Source organism: Trachurus japonicus, chromosome 4, assembly GCF_045865225.1.
Source record: "Trachurus japonicus isolate A0001 chromosome 4, Traja_1.0".
NCBI lineage: Eukaryota > Metazoa > Chordata > Actinopteri > Carangiformes > Carangidae > Trachurus > Trachurus japonicus.
This window is the reverse complement of record NC_140910.1, coordinates 32519634-32539477: the sequence shown is the minus strand read 5'-3', so window position 1 is coordinate 32539477 and position 19844 is coordinate 32519634. Positions and strand designations below refer to the sequence as shown.

Below are 19844 nucleotides of genomic sequence, written 5' to 3'. Positions count from 1 at the left end.
ACGTCAAGTGGTTTGTGCTGTGGCTATGGCAGACTCTGACCACAAGAGGGCGCCAAAGCCCACAGAAAGGGCAATAGAGGACAAAATAAGCAGACTTATAGGATCAAGAAGAGGAAAATTATCTCAGCTTACAGGCATGATAAAAAATATTGAAAGCCTGAAGCTTGATGGCTCCAATGTGGATGAAGTGGAAGGATTGCTTCATGATAATTTTCACGAAACATTTATTGAGTTTGAAGATATAAACACTGCAGTTGTTGCTCTAATGGATAAAGGTGAGGGACAAAGAGATCAACATGACTGGTATGAACCAAGAACCACCACTTTGAGAGACTTTGTTGAGAACACTGAAAACTGGTGTGCTGCAGTGAGGAATAGATTAAATAACGAAGATGAAGTTGTAAGTGGGAAGCTTGGCCAGGATGACGTCAAAGCAGAGGACAGCAATATCACAAGCTGGAATAGGGCGTCATAGTAAAAAGAAATCCTCAATTTCTTCATCAACAGATAGTGGGACGTCAGTAGCCCTGAAGGCAGCCATGGAGCATGCAACCTTGAAGGCACGTGCAGCAGCCTTACAAAGGAAACAATCGCTGGAGAAGGAAGAGCTGCAGCTGAAAGCTAAAATGGAACAGCTTGCGATGGAAACAGCTATTGCAGAGTCTGACGCAAAACTCAAGGTGTTTGAAGAATATGGAAGTGTGAAAGGAAGTATTCACAGTGATGCATCACGAAAGCGTTCACGAATTAAACATAAAGAACAGAGTGATGGTGCTATGCTAACCTCCTCAAATGTTGCTGCAGGAGGACAAGCAGCATATATTCCTGGTATGTTGGCGCAGTCTTCACCAGACACACAACAGAACAAACCTCATGGCAATAGCAACCCACAGGTGGCAGACAGTGGAAGAGGACTGTATGAGGTAATGCAGAAGCAGAATGCAATTACTGAGATGCTTGTAAAACAACAAACAAGGTCTTATCTCCCCTCTAAAGGCATTCCCGTTTTTAAAGGTGACCCTCTCACTTACAAATCCTTCGTCAGAGCCTTTGAGCATGCTGTGGACAGCAAGACAGACAGTTACCAGGACAAGTTGTATTACTTAAAGCAGTATACCAGCGGGGAGCCGCAGGAACTTGTTCGTAGCTGTGAGCATATGTCTTCTGACAGAGGCTACCATGAGGCCAGAAAGTTACTCAAGAAACAATACGGTGATGAGTTGAAGATAGCAAACGCCTACATGGATAAAGCCTTGAGATGGCCTCAGATCAAATCAGAAGATGGTAAGGCATTGAATGCTTATGCTCTTTTCCTGATTGGATGCAGGAACACGATGGATGACTTGAATTTATGGAAGAAATGGATAATCCCATGAATATGCGAGTTGTTATTTCAAAGCTTCCCTATAAGATGAGAGAGAAGTGGAGAACAACCGCATTCGAGATCCATGAAGAAGGAAGAGGACGAGCAAGGTTCTCTCACCTAGTTGACTTCATTGACAAACAAGCAAAGGTAGCTATGGATCCTCTCTTTGGAGATGTTATAGAGAGTTCACAATCCTTCAAAGGAAAAGAAAAGGCTACAAAAGAGAGAAACATCAGGAAATCTGGACAAAGAGAGAGCATGTTTGCTACAGGTGTACAGGACACAACCATGGAGGCAACTGTAAAGAAAAGCAGCTCTGCAAAAGGTGTTGTAACAGCCTTTCACAAACCCTGCTTATTCTGCCAGAAGAATCATGCTCTTTCCGTCTGCAATAAAATTAAAGAGCAGACCAACACAGAACGGATAGACTTCCTGAAATCTAAGGGCCTATGTTTTGGATGTCTTACCTTTGGGCACCTTAGTAAGAATTGCAAGAAGAGACTCAAGTGTCAGATTTGTTCTCGATTGCATCCAGACATACTCCATGTAAAGACAGAAGACGATAGTGCTTCAGAAAAGATGGAAGAAAACAATACTGAGAACGACATAGTTTCTAGCGCCTATGTGTCATTGGGTCAGGAGTCATGTGGTAACACTGGGGCTGGGGAAGAAGAATGTGTGCTTGCTGTGGTACCAGTCAAACTTAAGTCCAGGAAAAGTGAGAGATACGTGGAAACATATGCCTTTATAGATCCTGGCAGCACAGCGACATTTTGTACTGAGGACATTCAGAGGAAACTGAATCTTAAAGGAAAGAACACCCAGTTTCTTCTTGACACAATGGCTCAAGACAACTCTGATAGTCACAAACTAATGAAGAGCGTTGTTCTTTCAGATCTTGAGGTGTGTGGTCTTGAAGAAAACACATACATTGAACTTCCAAAGGTGTTTACACACAGCCACATCCCAGTGAAGGAGGAAAACATACCACGACAGGACGATATTGCACAATGGCAGTATCTGAAAGAAGTACGTCTGCCACGTATTACAGCAAAAGTGGGAATGCTTATCGGTGCCAATGTCCCAAAAGCCATAGAGCCATGGCAAATCATAAATAGTGAAGGAGAAGGGCCATATGCAGTCAAGACCGCCCTAGGATGGGTGATCAATGGACCCCTTAGAAAAGACCACGAACCAAAAATGGACAATGGTAAACTGCAGAGCTACACAGCTAATCGCATTCTAGTGAGGGAAATAGAAGAGCTGTTAGTGAAACAGTACAACACAGATTTCCCAGAGCGAAGCTGTGAAGAAAAAGAGGAAATGTCTCAAGATGATCGCAGGTTTATGCACCTGGTCACAAGCTCAGCGAAGTTGGTTGACGGACATTATAGCCTGAGATTGCCCCTGAGGAATGAAAATGTCAAGATGCCAAATAACCGCTGCATGGCTCAGCAGCGGGCTGACAATCTCAAGAGGAAGTTAAAGAAAAACCCAGACTTCCATGAAGATTACATATCATTCATGAAGAGCATCATTGAAAAAGGCTACGCTGAGAAAATACCAGCTGAACAAATCAGTCGCAGTGATGGACGTGTGTGGTACATCCCCCACCACGGGGTGTACCACCCTAAGAAAAAGAAAATAAGAGTAGTTTTTGATTGTACGGCCACATATCAAGGTGTCTCACTAAATGAACAATTGCTGCAGGGACCAGACCTCACTAACAACCTCACTGGTGTCCTATTAAGATTCAGGGAACATCCAGTGGCACTGATGGCAGATGTGGAGTCTATGTTCTATCAAGTGAGGATCCCGGAGGAAGACGCAGATCTGCTAAGGTTCCTGTGGTGGCCGGAGGGCAATCTAAACAGCGATGTGGAAGAGTTCAGGATGAAAGTACACCTTTTTGGTGCTACATCTTCACCCAGTTGCGCTTCGTACGCTCTGAGAAGAACTGCGGAAGATGCAAGAGAAATTATGAGTGCAGAGGCAGTTGACACTGTGTTAAGACATTTTTACGTTGATGATTGCCTAAAGGCAGTGGAAACAAGTGACCAAGCAGTCAGCCTTGTGCAAGAGCTCACAGCCTTATGTTCTAGAGGAGGTTTCCATCTCACTAAGTGGGTGAGTAACAGCAAGACAGTCTTGTTATCTATTCCCGACGATGAAAAGGCACCTGAAGTGAAAGACCTAGACTTGAGTCACAACACACTTCCAATGGAACGTGCACTTGGTGTGCAATGGTGCACAGAGACTGACAGGTTCAGATTTCAAATAAACATGCAAAGCAAACCTGTCACCAGACGTGGCATCTTATCCACAGTAAGTTCTGTCTTCGACCCTCTTGGTCTTTTAGCGCCGCTCATTTTACCGGCAAAACTCATCTTACGTGACCTGTGTAAGAATAAACATGGTTGGGATGAAGAGATTGAAGGTGGACATGCAAAAAAGTGGCAAGAATGGTTGGCAGACTTAGAGAGTTTGGCAGAGTTCAGTATACCCAGATGCATCAAAGCTGAAGAGTTTGGATCCACACAATCAGCACAGCTGCATCACTTTGCTGATGCGAGCGAGGATGGATATGCTACTGCCTCCTACCTATTGCTTACCAGCCGAGAGAACAAAAAACACTGTTCCCTCCTAATTGGAAAATCAAGAGTAACACCACTGAAACATGTCACAATACCGAGATTGGAACTGACAGCAGCAGTCATTGCTGTAAAAATGGACAGAATGCTCAAACAGGAACTTAAAGTCCCGTTACAGGAATCAGTCTTCTGGACCGATAGCACTACAGTGCTCAGATATCTGACAAATGAAAGTGCTCGCTTCAAAACGTTTGTAGCGAACAGAGTTACGACAATCAGGGATCATTCTCATCCTACCCAGTGGCATTATGTCAACTCAGCGCTAAATCCAGCGGATCAGGGCTCTCGAGGAGTCAAAGTGGAGAAGTTCATGCAGAGCAAAGTCTGGATACATGGACCAGCTTTCTTGTTGAAGCCCAAAAGTGAGTGGCCAAAACAATTGGATGAAAAAGAATTGACCACAGAAGAAGATCCGGAAATCAAAACATGTGCTAGAGTGACCATAACCATCACACAAGAGAGTTATGATGCTCTCAACAAGCTCATCGCTTACTACTCGACATGGCAACGACTAAAGAAAGCAGTCGGATGGTTTCTCAGACTAAAGAAGATACTACTACTACTGAAAGACAAGAGAAAGGAGCTCAAAACTACAATCAGTCAATCTGAGAACAACTCTGAAAAACAGAACAAGCTTATTGAACAGCACATGAAGAAATTCAAATCAACGATTCAACAACATCCGTTGTCACTGGAAGAACTGGTCGAGGCAGAAGTGGAGCTCATACGGATAAGTCAGTTGCAAGACTATACAGAAGAAATCTGTGCTCTTAAAGAAAATGCTCCCATCAAGAAAAAAAGCCAGATCTACAAACTTGACCCCATGCTGCAGGATGATGTACTAAGAGTTGGAGGCCGGCTTCATAAAGCTGCAATGCCACAAGAGGCTAAACACCCAGCCATCCTCTCTAAAAATTCACCTATAGCCAACCTCATACTGCAACACATTCACCAAGAGGTGGGACATTGTGGTCGCAACTACATGCTGGCAACGCTGTGACAAAAGTATTGGATCCCTCAAGCTAACTCAGCTGTAAGGAGGATTATCTCAAAGTGCACTGTGTGCAGAAGACTTCATGCTAAAGCTGGAAAACAAAAGATGGCAGATCTGCCTGAAGACAGGCTACTGCCAGATCTACCACCCTTTACTAACGTGGGGGTTGACTTCTTCGGGCCATTTGAGGTCAAACGTGGAAGGAGCCTTGTCAAACGGTACGGCGTAATTTTCACTTGTCTCACTGTGAGAGCTGTTCACATTGAGATAGCTCACAGCCTGGATACAGATTCCTGCATTAACGCCATACGTCGGTTCATTTGTAGAAGAGGACAAGTAAAAGTTTTACGCTCAGACAATGGAACAAATTTTGTTGCAGCAGAAAAAGAGCTGCGCAAAGCATTGGAAAACCTGAATCAGACGAAAGTACAGAACACTATGACAGAAAAAGGGATCAAGTGGATTTTCAACACCCCAGCAGCCTCCCACCAAGGTGGCGTATGGGAAAGACAAATCCGTACTGTAAGAAAGGTCTTAAACTCTGTGCTACAACAACAATCACTAGATGATGAAGGACTCCAAACCATCATGTGTGAAGTCGAGGCCATCATCAATAACAGACCGATAACACTCCCATCAGACGACCCTGGTGATGTTGAAGCTCTAACTCCCAATCACTTGTTGCTTATGAAGACACAACCCAACATTCCACCAGGAGTCTTTGACCAAGATGATCAGTACGCACGTCGGCGATGGAAGCAGATACAGTACATAGCTGATCTGTTTTGGACTAGATGGACGAGAGAATACTTGCCACTCCTTCAAGAGAGACAAAAGTGGCTCACACCACAGAGGAACTTCTCACCAGGAGATGTTGTACTGATAATAGATGAATCTGCCCCTCGCAACTCCTGGAATATGGGTTGAGTAATAAAGACATTACCTGACTCCAGTGGTACAGTGAGGCGAGTTAGTGTGCAGACTAAGACTAACGTACTGGACAGACCTATAACCAAGCTATGCCTGCTAAAACATGCAGTGTGAATTATTTGAGTGAAGAGCGCTAATGAGAGTTAATGTATAAAGTTGTTCATCTTTTGTGTATTATGGTTTACTATGTTGAATGTTACATGGCTCACATGTTTGAAAATGTTTGGTAATTGTTCTGCATTTAGCATAAGCAATTAGGGGCTGGAAATGTAAGAGCCATATTGTATTGCTTACAATAGTTAGTAGTTTTCCTTTAAAATGTGGAACTGCTCCTTTAATTATGCTGCTGATGACATCACAGTAGCTTAGCTCTCAGACCAGGTTAAGCAGCCTAAGGAGCAAGACAGTTTTTTGACAATACCTCAGAGCGAATCTTGTAACTTTGTTTTTTTGCTTTTTAAGTAAAGTTATTTTTTGAACGGAGTTATTGCCTTGGAAGATTATTTTTTGTGTCAAGCTTATTGCCAAGAAGACTGCTTAATAGTAGCAGTAAAGCAGAGTAGGCTGAGGAAGAAAGATTGCCGTTACACCAGGTTTTAGTCAAACTCACCTTCAGTGTGTGGAGTGTCAGCAGGTTGAAGCATGTAGCTGGACTCACTCACAGGAAGTTGTTGGTTTGGTCTGAAGCTGAATCTGATCGTCTCTTCTTCAGTCTGCGTCTCTGGGACTGACAGAGTCCAATAAAGTTGCTCCTGGGACTTTGTTCTCAGAGTTAATAACTAATTGGGTTTATCTGAGGTGAGTCATGTGAGGGGGCGGAGCTTTGAAATGTGACTGAATGTTGAACAGGTTAGTCCAGATTAATGTAAAGGAGCAGTTCTAGGTATGTGCCTCGTTTTAAAAAGGGTCTTTTTATGTGTTTTTTTAAATAAACAAATAATTTACTGTTGTGCATAGAGATGTAAGAAACAAAGGTTATCTACTGTACACTTTCCTTGTCATACCATGTGTCGGAGTTACAGTAAGACATATAAACTCATGTAGATTAATAACACAAGCTCTGACAGCTTTGAAACTTGACATAATTGTGGTCAGAAGCTGCTTTACCTGTTAGAAAAACCTGGGTGTGAATTTCTTGATTCTTTGTGTGGAAGGGAGCAACTGTTTAAGTGCAGTACTTGTACCTGTGCAGAGTACTTGTACACAGTGTGGTGTCAGTACTTCATCTCAACACTTCCTCCACCTCTGCTGCTAATTATAAAGAGAATGGGATGTTGTGTAGATGCAGGAGACGTTAAAGACGAAGCTGAATATGAATCCAAGTCAAGACAACATTTTATTATGTTGATGATAAACAGGAAAAATACATTCAGCTTTTGTGATGAACTGACACGTTCATACATTTTAGATCATTTCATATGAACAGATACAAACTTTTTACATATGTAATTAAACAAGAATCACTTTTCAACTTTTCATGTTCGACATTTTTTCATCTGGAGAAGAACTCCAGATCTTCGAGAGAAGAAGAATCAAATGTTCAGTAATTGAGTGATAAGAGTGAAAATATTTTAACAAATGAAAAGCAGATAAAAAGGAAAAGTGTAATAACGAGGCAGCAGGAGGACAGGTGAAGTTTAACAGGTTCAATTCACTGACTTTTCCCTTTAAGAAATAAACAACATTATAAATATGATCATCCTCTTTATCTCTAACTGCTCTGCTCCACTGTCACTGACACATTCACTGGTAACAGCTTCACTGGGAGGTTTCTAGCAGTGTAAATGTATGGGAACATCTTCTGAGTGAAAGTGTGTGTGAAGGTGTGTATGTGTGTGTTAGTATCAGGATCAGAGAACGACAGTTTTCCTCTGTTCAAGTCCAGATTCACTCTGATCCTCTGGAACTTCTTCTGCACTGGGAGATCAATGTCTGGAGCCGATGGTGAAAATGCTCCGTATTTACCTTCATAGAACCACATTCCCCATAATCCAGACCATATGTCGAATCCCTTCCTCTGCACAGACTCTGTTCACACACCCAGTCCCCAGTTTGTACTGTCTCCAACCTGGACATCCCAGCTGTGAGTCCCTGAGTTAAAACCCTCAGAGCCCAGGACAGAGCAGTAAGTATCATTCCTCTCTGGATTGTCAGGAAGATGCTGTTTGACTCCATCTCTCACACTGGTCAGATCTTCAGACAGGATGAGTTCTGGATGAGCAGTGTTTGGGTCCAGAACCACAGGACTGTAGGAGACCATGTCCTTCATCTTGTTCCAGATGTTGAAGGTCAGGTTGCCCAGGTGTTTGGCCTGGTCTATCAGAGCTCCTGAGTCCAGCTGTGGATCCTCCAGCAGGGGGCGCTGCTGGACTCTTTCCACTGCAGCCTTGTAGTTGAGCAGGAATGAGACGTCTTCAGCTCTCAGCTCGTCCTCTGTGGCTCTGACTGTGTGTGAAAGAGCTGCTATCTCTCTGCTCAGAGCCTCCATCTTCTCCTTCATCCTCTGACTCTTCTGCTCCTCTTCCTCCCTCAGTGCAGCCATCCTGGCCTCCTCTTCCTCTTCTAGAAACTGGTGAAGCTTCTTAAACTGCTCCTTAATCTGCCTCTCTGTGTGTCGGGCCTGGTCCTTAATGTGTTCTGCTGTTTGATCAAGCTTCACTTGAACTTCTTCAAAACCCTTTAACTTCTCCTTTAAGGGCTCCAGAGTTTCCTCAAGTTCCTTCTTGAGTTTAGAAGCAGCTTCATCGATGGGTTTGAATATGTGGTTTTTGTGTGTGTCTGAATGGAGACAGATGTGACACACTGGCTGCTGATGGTCCAGACAGAAGAGTTTGAGTTTCTCAGAGTGCAGACTGCAGAGAGCCTCTGAAGATCTCTGCTCTCTCTGCTGTAAGAAGCTCTCACACAGGTTCTTCAATGCCAGACTAAGAGGTGGTTCTTCCTTTGAATATCTTCTCTTACAAACTGGACACAGTTGATCTTGTTTCTCCTTCCACCAGCTCTTCAGACAGTCTTTACAGAAGCTGTGGCTACAGGTCAGAACAACAGGATGTCTGAAGACCTCCGTACAGACCGGACAGCAGAGATCCTCCTCTAATCTGGAAGCCATTTAGTCTGTGAGTGAAGCTGAAAACACAGCAGACAGGAAGTAGAGTCAGTTTCCACTGCAGGTGGATGGCCGGTACAGGGACCACTGGATCTCCTGAGGAAAGAATGGGAGGCGACCATGAAGCCGGCACCTGAAGGTATCCCGACCTACGTCCTCCAAATGCGCGAACGCCTCGAGAGGTACCATGAGGAGGCCCAAGTCCACCTGGAGAGGGCGCAGCGGGACCAGAAGTGCTGATATGACAAGTGGGCTCGGCAGAGGGAGCTGATTCCAGGTCAGCGGGTCCTGATTCTACTGCCAACCAGCAGCAACAAATTGCTAGCCAAATGGCAGGGGCCTTATGAGGTGCTGAAGAGGATGGGACCAGTGACGTACGAGGTGGCTCACCCAGACAAGGGGAAACCGTCCCAGGTCTACCACATCAACCTGCTCAAAGAGTGGAAAGAGCATGAGCCTGCCAAGGTGTTACTGGTGCGCCAGGGTAAGGAGGAAGATGGTGAGTCCAGCTCTAACCTGCAACAACTCCTCCAGCCCAAAACCCCTCATCCGGAGCACCTGCCCCTACAACACCAACAAGAGTTGCAGAGGCCGTTTCAGGAGGTGCCGGAGCTATTCCGAGGTGGTCCAGGGCGGACGACACGAATCCAGCACACCATCCAACTCCAAAAGGCAGATACTCCTCCCATTCGTCAGATGCCATACCGCATCCCGGAACGGGTGGTGGGGTCTCTGAAGGATGAGGTCCAGAAAATGCTTGACCTCGAGGTGATAGAGCCATCTGAGAGTGAGTGGTCCAGTCCCCTGGTAATGGTGCCGAAGAAGGACGGCTCACAACGGCCCTGTGTTGACTTCCGGAAGGTTAATGCAGTCTCCTGCTTTGACGCCTACCCCATGCCTCGCATAGATGATCTGGTGGAAAGTGTTGGGACTGCCACCTACATCACCACGCTGGACCTTTGCAAGGGGTATTGGCAGATTCCACTGGAGGAGATATCAAAGAGGTACACCGCTTTCCGTACACCAACAGGACTGTACCAGTTCACAGTAATGCCGTTTGGACTGGATGGAGCGCCGACGACCTTTCAAAGGTTGATGGATGCTGTTCTCACGGGCCTTGAATCCTTCAGTGCTGCTTACCTGGATGACGTTGTCATCTTTAGCCATTCCTGGGAGGACCATCTCCATCATCTGAGACAGGTCCTGAGCCGCATCGAGAGGGCAGGCCTGACCCTGAATGCTCAGAAGTGTGAGTGGGTCAAGAGGGAGGTCCAATATCTGGGGTTCCAGCTTGGAGGAGGTCATATCCGCCCCCTAGTGGACAAAGTTGAAGCAATCCGTCATGCCCAGCGCCCACACACCAAGAAGCAGGTGAGGTCATTTGTAGGCCTTGTCGGGTGGTATTCCAATTTCATCCCTCACTACTCGATGGTCCCCAGAATGTGAACAGTCCTTTTCTGCTCTCAAGAATGCCATGTGTTCCTCTCCTGTTCTCTGTAGTCCTGATTTCCAGAAGCGCTTCCTGGTCCGGGTGGATGCCTCAGAAACAGGCATTGGAGCTGTGTTGACACAAGGGGACGAGGGGGAGGAGAGACCGGTGCTGTATCTCAGCCGTAAGTTGGAACCTCAGGAGACCAGGTATTCCACAATTGAAAAGGAGGCCTTGGTCATTATGGGCTTTAGAGAGTCTGCGTTATTATCTCCTTGGAAGGGAGTTTGATGTGGAAACCGATCACAGGGCTTTGTCGTGGATCAACACTGCTGAATGTTTGCTTATTTTGATTTGTCTCAAAGGACTATAAAAAAAACTCTTCTTTTTGCACCAAACCGACTTTGTCTCGCTACCGGCCATTGACTTTTTCAGGCAGCCTTTCGGCCAAACTACCTTCACTCAGGTCAGAGTGTGACATATACTTTTTATAAAGGAGATGGAGTTCTACATTAAAACTCTATCTACCTCTTGTAACATAAAAGCTATGAAAACGTTAAATGTGCTCCAAATTTAATTAAATACACACACACATACACACACACACACACACACACACACACACACACACACACACACATAATATAATGTGTGTGTTTAATAATAAATACCTTACCTTATTTTAGGTAAGGTAATGAAGGTATTTTTACCTTATATTTACATATACACACATATACATACAGCTCTGGAAAAAATTTAGAGACCACTTGTTTTATTCTATAAACTACTGACAACAATTCTTTAAAAGTATTGTTTATTGGCAGAAATCAAAACAAACAAAAAACAAATTGATCTGGAGAAGAACTTAAAATAAAGATTAATCAATGATAAACTAATCAAATGTTGATTGAAATTAATTATTATATTAATTAATAAATTACATTTTCTGCTCATCACGCCACACACAGTCATAACAACATACGTAATGTGAAATGACTTGTATATTTTAAAAAAGAGAGAAAATATTTTACACATGAAATGTTGTAAAAATTAAAAAAAAAATTAAAAATAAAAAGGAAAAGTGTAATAATGAGACAGCAGGAGGACAAGTGCAGTTTAACAGGTTACATCTAGGGCTGCAACTAACAATTATTGTCATTATCAATTAATCTGTCGATTATTTAAATGATTAATCCATTAGTTTATTACTATTACTATTTAAACAATTAATTTAATAATCGATTATTGTTTGATTAATTGATTACAGGTAGTTGTTGCGGCTCTAGTTAAATTCACTGACTTTTCCCTTTAAACAACATGATAAATATGATCGTCCTCTTTATCTCTAACTGCTCTGTTCCACTGTCACTGACACATTCACTGGTAACAGCTTCACTGGGAGGTTTCTACCAGTGTTAATGAATGGAAACATCTTCTGAGTGAAAGTGTGTGTGAAGGTGTGTATGTGTGTGTTAGTATCAGGATCAGAGAATGACAGTTTTCCTCCGTTCAAGTCCAGATTCACTCTGATCCTCTGGAGCTTCTTCTGCTCTGGGAGATCAGTGAATGAAGCTGATGGTGAATGTGCATAGTATTTATCTTCATAGAACCATATTCCCCATAATCCAGAGTGTATCTCATCTCCCTTCCTCTGCACAGACTCTGTTAACACACCCAGTATCCACCATGTACTGTCTCCAACCTCGACATCCCAGCTGTGAGTCCCTGAGTTAAAACCCTCAGAGCCCAGGACAGAGGAGTATTCATCAAACCTCTCTAGATTGTCAGGAAGCTGAGACTGTTCATCTCCTCCATCTCTCACACTGGTCAGATCTTCAGACAGGATGAGATCTGGATGAGCAGTGTTTGGGTCCAGAACCACAGGACTGTAGGAGACCATGTCCTTCATCTTGTTCCAGATGTTGAAGGTCAGGTTGCCCAGGTGTTTGGCCTGGTCTATCAGAGCTCCTGAGTCCAGCTGTGGATCCTCCAGCAGGGGGCGCTGCTGGACTCTTTCCACTGCAGCCTTGTAGTTGAGCAGGAATGAGACGTCTTCAGCTCTCAGCTCGTCCTCTGTGGCTCTGACTGTGTGTGAAAGAGCTGCTATCTCTCTGCTCAGAGCCTCCATCTTCTCCTTCATCCTCTGACTCTTCTGCTCCTCTTCCTCCCTCAGTGCAGCCATCCTGGCCTCCTCTTCCTCTTCTAGAAACTGGTGAAGCTTCTTAAACTGCTCCTTAATCTGCCTCTCTGTGTGTCGGGCCTGGACCTTAATGTGTTCTGCTGTTTGATCAAGCTTCACTTGAACTTCTTCAAAACCCTTTAACTTCTCCTTTAAGGGCTCCAGAGTTTCCTCAAGTTCCTTCTTGAGTTTAGAAGCAGCTTCATCGATGGGTTTGAATATGTGGTTTTTGTGTGTGTCTGAATGGAGACAGATGTGACACACTGGCTGCTGATGGTCCAGACAGAAGAGTTTGAGTTTCTCAGAGTGCAGACTGCAGAGAGCCTCTGAAGATCTCTGCTCTCTCTGCTGTAAGAAGCTCTCACACAGGTTCTTCAACACCAGACTAAGAGGTGGTTCTTCCTTTGAATATCTTCTTTTACAAACTGGACACAGTTGATCTTGTTTCTCCTTCCACCATCTCTTCAGACAGTCTTTACAGAAGCTGTGGCTACAGGTCAGAACAACAGGATGTCTGAAGACCTCCGTACAGACCGGACAGCAGAGATCCTCCTCTAATCTGGAAGCCATTTAGTCTGTGAGTGAAGCTGAAAACACAGCAGACAGGAAATAGAGTCAGTCATGGCTCCCCTCCCTCCTCTACTGACTTGACTGAAGTTTACTGTGACTCCAGGTTTTAGTCAAACTCACCTTCAGTGTGTGGAGTGTCAGCAGGTTGAAGCAGCAGTGTTGTAGCTGGACTCACTCACAAGAAGTTGTTGGTTTGGTCCGAAGCTGAATCTGATCGTCTCTTCTTCAGTCTGCGGCTCTGGGACTGAAGAGGAACTGCAGCAGTTTCATGGTTTATCAGTCATGTGAGAGGGCGGAGCTTTGTCACACTGAAAGTTCAGCAGGATGATGCAGCAGCGCTGTTTAGTTTCTGTTTGTAGATCATTTCATGTCTAAAGAGTCTTAATTCATTAGTGGAGAACTTCAAACACAGGAGAAGTTGGAAACACTGCAGTGAAGAAATGAGTTCAAGACACCATGACGACAGAAACGCAGCATTTATTTAACTTTTGCAGGATGTGCTTCAGTTACAACTTAAAGGAACTAAATTTATACTAAATACGAACTTTCATTCCAGCTCTGTTTAGAGGAACTTGTACTGAAACTACTCCACAACATTTATTGTTGTGTAGCTGCAGGAGACGAAGCTGAATATGAATCCAAGTCAAAGTAGACATTTTATTATGTTGATGAAAAACAGGAACAAGTGAACATTCAGATGTTGTAAAATTTAAAAAAGAGAGAAAATATTTTACACATGAAAAGTCGTAAAAAAAAAGGGAAAAAAAAGGACAAGTGTAATAATGAGACAACAGGAGGACAAGTGCAGTTTAACAGGTTAAATTTAGGGCTGCAACTAACGATTATTGTCATTATCAATTAATCTGTGGATTATTTAAACGATTAATCCATTAGTTGTTTGGTCAACAAAATATTAAAAAATATTGAAAAATATCAACCAGTGTTTCCCAAACCACCAGACAACGTCCTAAAATGTCTTGTTTTGTCCACAAACCAAAGAGAAACTCAGTTTATTGTCATAAAGGAACAAAGGAACCAGAAATATTCACATTTAAGAAGCTGCAATCAGAGAATTTTGACTTTTTTTTCTTATACAACTATTCAAACAATTCATTTAATAATCGATTTTTGTTTGATTAATTGATTAGTTGTTGCGGCTCTTAACTGACTTTTCCCTTTAAATAACATGATAAATATGATCGTCCTCTTTATCTCTAACTGCTCTGCTCCACTGTCACTGACACCTTCACTGGTAACAGCTTCACTGGGAGTTTATCAATAGTGTAAATGTATGGAAACATCTTCTGTGTGAAAGTGTGTGTGAAGGTGTGTATGTGTGTGTTATTATCAGGATCAGAGAACGACAGTTTTCCTCTGTTCAAGTCCAGATTCACTCTGATCCTCTGGAGCTTCTTCTGCACTGGGAGAACAATGCCTAGACCTGGTGGTGAAACTACTCCATATCCACCTTCATAGAACCCTATTCCCCATAATCCAGATAGTATCTCATCTCCCTTCCTCTGCACAGACTCTGGTAACACACCCAGTCCCCACCATGTATTGTCTCCAACCTTGACATCCCAGCTGTGAGTCCCTGAGTTAAAACCCTCAGAGCCCAGGACACAGCAGTAAGTATCAATCCTCTCTGGGTTGTCAGGAAGCTGCTGTTCGTGTCCTCTTCTCACACTGGTCAGATCTTCAGACAGGATGAGTCTTGGATGAGCAGTGTTTGGGTCCAGAACCACAGGACTGTAGGAGACCATGTCCTTCATCTTGTTCCAGATGTTGAAGGTCAGGTTGCCCAGGTGTTTGGCCTGGTCTATCAGAGCTCCTGAGTCCAGCTGTGGATCCTCCAGCAGGGGGCGCTGCTGGACTCTTTCCACTGCAGCCTTGTAGTTGAGCAGGAATGAGACGTCTTCAGCTCTCAGCTCGTCCTCTGTGGCTCTGACTGTGTGTGAAAGAGCTGCTATCTCTCTGCTCAGAGCCTCCATCTTCTCCTTCATCCTCTGACTCTTCTGCTCCTCTTCCTCCCTCAGTGCAGCCATCCTGGCCTCCTCTTCCTCTTCTAGAAACTGGTGAAGCTTCTTAAACTGCTCCTTAATCTGCCTCTCTGTGTGTCGGGCCTGGACCTTAATGTGTTCTGCTGTTTGACCAAACTCCACTTGAACTTCTTCAAAACCCTTTAACTTCTCCTTTAAGGGCTCCAGAGTTTCCTCAAGTTCCTTCTTGAGTTTAGAAGCAGCTTCATCGATGGGTTTGAATATGTGGTTTTTGTGTGTTTCTGAATGGAGACAGATGAGACACACTGGCTGCTGATGGTCCAGACAGAAGAGTTTGAGTTTCTCAGAGTGCAGACTGCAGAGAGCCTCTGAAGATCTCTGCTCTCTCTGCTGTAAGAAGCTCTCACATAGGTTCTTCAACACCAAGTTACAAGGTGGATGTTCCTTTGAAGATCTTCTCTTACAAACTGGACACAGTTGATCTTGTTTCTCCTTCCACCAGCTCTTCAGACAGTCTTTACAGAAGCTGTGGCTGCAGGACAGAACAACAGGATCTCTGAAGACCTCCATACAGACCGGACAGTAGAAATCCTCCTCTAGTCTGGAAGCCATTGAGTCTGTGAGTGAAGCTGAAAACACAGCAGACAGAAAGTAGAGTCAGTCATGGCTCCCCTCCCTCCTCTACTGACTTGACTGAAGTTTACTGTGACTCTGAGTCCAGGTTTTAGTCAAACTCACCTTCAGTGTGTGGAGTGTCAGCAGGTTGAAGCAGCAGTGTTGTAGCTGGACTCACTCACAGGAAGTTGTTGGTTTGGTCTGAAGCTGAATCTGATCGTCTCTTGTTCAGTCTGCGTCTCTGGGGCTGAAGAGGAAGTGCAGCAGATTCCTGTTCTATGAGTCATGTGAGGGGGCGAAGCTTTGTCACACTGAAAGTTCAGCAGGATGATGCAGCAGCTCTGTTTAGTTTCTGTTTGTGGATCATTTCACGTCTAAAGAGTCTTAATTCATTAGTAGAGAACTTCAAACACAGGCCTGCAGCAGCGGCGCCTGATTCATTTTAGAGGTGGGGGGGCCATGGAGGTTGGGTTGTTACGGGGCATAGATTTACACACTCACTGTCGGTGCAATAGTCATTTGTAGTGTCCGGTCGTGATGCGTAATACCAGCACAATGCATGCGTAATCCCCCTCCGCCAGCATCTCCCAGACCGTCATGCCTACCGTAACTTCTCAAAAAAAAGAAGAGAAAAAAAAGAAAGCCCTATACTCCGGTCTCCTGTGCTGGTCTGGCTGCAGGTTTAAGTAAATAAAATGTTGTGAATACACCTCTTAAAGCCCGTTTGAGCAGTTTCTATAAACTGCTAGGTTCTCAACGACCCGACCCGGTCCGATCCAGGTGTTGAAGCCTGGACCTGATGCAGCCGGACTCACGAGCATCTCTCAGCTGGACCACGGCAAAAATAAAAAAATAAAAGAAGCCCGTGGTCCGACCTGACCCAATTTTTAATCAGAATTTTAATAATAGAAAACATCATTTGTGAATTTGAGATCTCTAAAATATTAGTAATGTTACTTTTACCATGCATTTAGTTTTTCTGTAGGTAAATTAATCATCATGGATCAAGCAGAAAATCAGCCTTTGTAAAAGCAGAAGTAACAGTTTATGAGCACTCAGGTCTGTGGCGCATCAGTCTGCAGCGGCTACTTTTCACCTCTTATTCTTGTCATTCATGTTTTAATAATAGGAACAATGCTTAAGGTCAACGTCTGCTTAGACAGACGTTTGGACTTTATGTAGCTAAATAACTTTGTCTCAGTCCGTGACTGTGCTCGCTTCATAAAGACAGCTGTTATAGACCACTCGGGCCAGCTGTGGCCACAGGAGTTATTACAATGTTTCCATTTTGTTGTTTTCTGCGTCTCTTCTTTTTCTCACAAGTTATGGTTTTTACTGGCAAAACGAGCCAGTTAGAAATGAATAAAGGAAAAGAAAAAATAATATCCAGGAGACTTTGTCCCGTCCTCAGGACGTGCGCGAGGGAGGATCAGCTGGTGGCTCAGGTTTGGTGATGTCATGGCTGTCAGCTGCACATCTGTCAGCAGGTCCGCTTGACCGCTCCACACACACTTCACAAACTTTAGGAATAAACTAGATGGTGATTTTGTAAACAGACAGTGACATGCTGGAAATAAGCAGACACCATACTCGCCCTAGTTAATATTGATTATTGAATTACTGTACGTAACGTCATAAATCTCTTGCCGCTGTAGTCCGGTTCATCACCTGGCATGTACGTCATCTCCAGGTGAAACGACTGTAACAACTGTAAAACACCTGGAATTGATAATAACTAAAGGCATATCACCAAGCTGAACTAGGCTATTAACATGTCAGGTTAATTAATCTTTTCCTCGCATTTTTTCAAAGTAAACTTCCCTTCGCTCACCGGCAGAGCAGAAGTTGCACTTCCTGAGATGGTGCACTTGGTCAGAGGCGAGACGTTCTAATATTGATTAATTAGGAAGGACTTTGACTTGGTCCACAGTGTTTGTGGATGAAGCCTACAGGATGAGAAGGTGACGAAGGTGAAGGTGACTAATAAGCGGAGGGAGGACGACGGAAGCCGGAGAAGCTTCGTTCAGCTGTGCATTCACGTGGGCACCATATGGCCGGAGAGACTTGAATTGGGACTATTTAGCTACTGGGCTGCACTACAGACAGAGTAGCATTAGATTTGATTTTAAATGAAAGATTCTTCTAGCCTATGTTTTATTTGTTTATTTCATTTGATGTGGGTGGGACCGGGGGAATTATTGAAACCGGGATAGCGGGCTATGGTGATCAGTGATCGGTAGAGCAGGGCAGGGGCGTAAAGTGGGGGGGCCAATGGCCCCTTGGCCCCCCCCATTCCGGCGCCCTTGGCCTGCAGTGAAGAAATGAGTTCAAGACACCATGACGACAGAAACGCAGCATTTATCAAACGTTTGCAGGATGTGCTTCAGTTACTACTTAAAGGAACTAAATTTATACTAAATACGAACTTTCATTCCAGCTCAGTTTAGAGGAACTTGTACTGAAACTACTTCACAACATTTATTGTTGTGTAGATGCAGGAGGCGAAGCTGAATATGAATCCAAGTCAAGACAACATTTTATTATGTTAAAGGGACAACGAGGAGTTTCTGCATCGGCAGAACGAAAAATTCTGCGACAATAAAAAAGTCTCATATTAGGTTATTTTTTATCACACCGGTGGTGTGGACGCAAAAAAATTTTTAACCGGGGTCCATAAAAGTTCGGTTTCAAAAATACCCGTGTTCGTGTGGACTAGGCCTTAATGTGGATGAATCTACGCTACCACTTGTTAATGGGCCCATTTTTGATAAATATATCATTTTGTCTCTATGGTTATTTTGTTATTATTAGTGGTGGTGGAAATGTGGGCGAGCCGACCAGCGTTTCTTTACTTTCGGTTTCGTGGCGAGTCATGAGAATAACGCCTCCGAATCGCCGTTTATGGTGGGAACTACGACGGTATGTGATCGTCTTCCAACCTCTGACTTTAATTCTTGATGAATGAAAACATGAGTCTGTCTTGCGCCGGTCAAAGAATTTCACGGTGCGGAGGCTCATAAATGTAGTGTGAAAACGCTTCGCTTTTCCAAAACTCCTCGTTGTCCCTTTAATGAAAAACAGGAACATTCAGCTGTTGTGATGAACTGACACGTTAATACATCTTGGATCATTCTCTCTGAGTCCAGGTTTTAGTCAAACTCACCTTCAGTGTGTGGAGTGTCGGCAGGTTGAAGCAGCAGTGTCTCGAGCGATTTGCATTGACACCGGTGCAAACGCGAGATTTGGACAGACCAGGAAGAGCAGTGCTGGGAGCTCCCGCTACAAACAAGCTTAAAATATAGACTTATTTAATTTTTTTCTGAACAGTTTCTCATGTTCGGGCTTCAATACAAGAGGGACATTACAGACGAGCACTATGGAGGTATTTGGATGTTTTTTGGTGTGTCTTTTTGGACAAAGAAAAGTGAGCTCCGTTCTCAACCGTCATATGGACATGCAGTGCTGCACGGAGCCCCGCTGTAACTCAGAGAAGCCACGGAGGACTGAAACTTCTCCCAACCCTTAGTCCACATGAGGGTGAGTAGATAATGAGTGAGATTTGAATTTTGGGTAACTATCCCTTTAATATTTTCCAGAGCTGTATGTATATACAAAAGGTTATAAAAAATACTTTACATATTTAACGTTTTCACAGCTTTTCTGCTGCAAGAGGCAGCAATGAGCCATTCTCATCTACAATAACCCTCCCTGGCGTTGTATATTTGCATTATTTATTCATTTTTCAATATTATTGTTTTTTTATTATTTATTATTATCTTAGTATTCTCGTTTTTGTGTGTGTGTTTCCTCCCTTTCTATTGCTATCCCAGCACATTATTACTAATGTCATCTCGGCACTATGGTAGGCTATAATGTGCAACAAATAAAGTTGTTGTTTTTTTTTTTTTAATCCTGTGTTATTAGAGTTTAGAGTTTATTTATTTAGCACACAAATTTCAATGGTGCAAGGAGGGAACGAAGCCGGTTGGCTTGTACATAGGTTC

The 19844-nt window shown here is 43.8% G+C and overlaps 3 protein-coding genes across 3 annotated transcripts; all 3 read right to left on the bottom strand.

Annotated features, from left to right (window-relative positions):
* Positions 1-7348: 7348 nt before the first annotated feature.
* LOC146989273 (E3 ubiquitin-protein ligase TRIM39-like) lies at positions 7349-15837 on the bottom strand. Its single transcript, XM_085775473.1, has 2 exons — positions 14694-15837; positions 7349-7906 (listed from the first exon to the last, which is right to left on the bottom strand). Exons 1-2 carry the CDS (start codon positions 15835-15837, stop codon positions 7653-7655), a joined length of 1398 nt encoding a protein of 465 aa, XP_085631599.1. The 3' UTR covers positions 7349-7652.
* Positions 7796-8558, bottom strand: LOC146989275 (E3 ubiquitin-protein ligase TRIM35-like). The gene has a single exon (XM_085775474.1). The coding sequence runs from the start codon at positions 8481-8483 to the stop codon at positions 7974-7976; it is 510 nt and encodes a 169-aa protein (XP_085631600.1). The 5' UTR covers positions 8484-8558; the 3' UTR covers positions 7796-7973.
* LOC146989274 (nuclear factor 7, brain-like) lies at positions 11806-13776 on the bottom strand. The gene is made up of 2 exons (XM_085775298.1): positions 13771-13776; positions 11806-13000 (listed from the first exon to the last, which is right to left on the bottom strand). Exons 1-2 carry the CDS (start codon positions 13774-13776, stop codon positions 11822-11824), a joined length of 1185 nt encoding a protein of 394 aa, XP_085631424.1. The 3' UTR covers positions 11806-11821.
* Positions 15838-19844: the final 4007 nt, after the last annotated feature.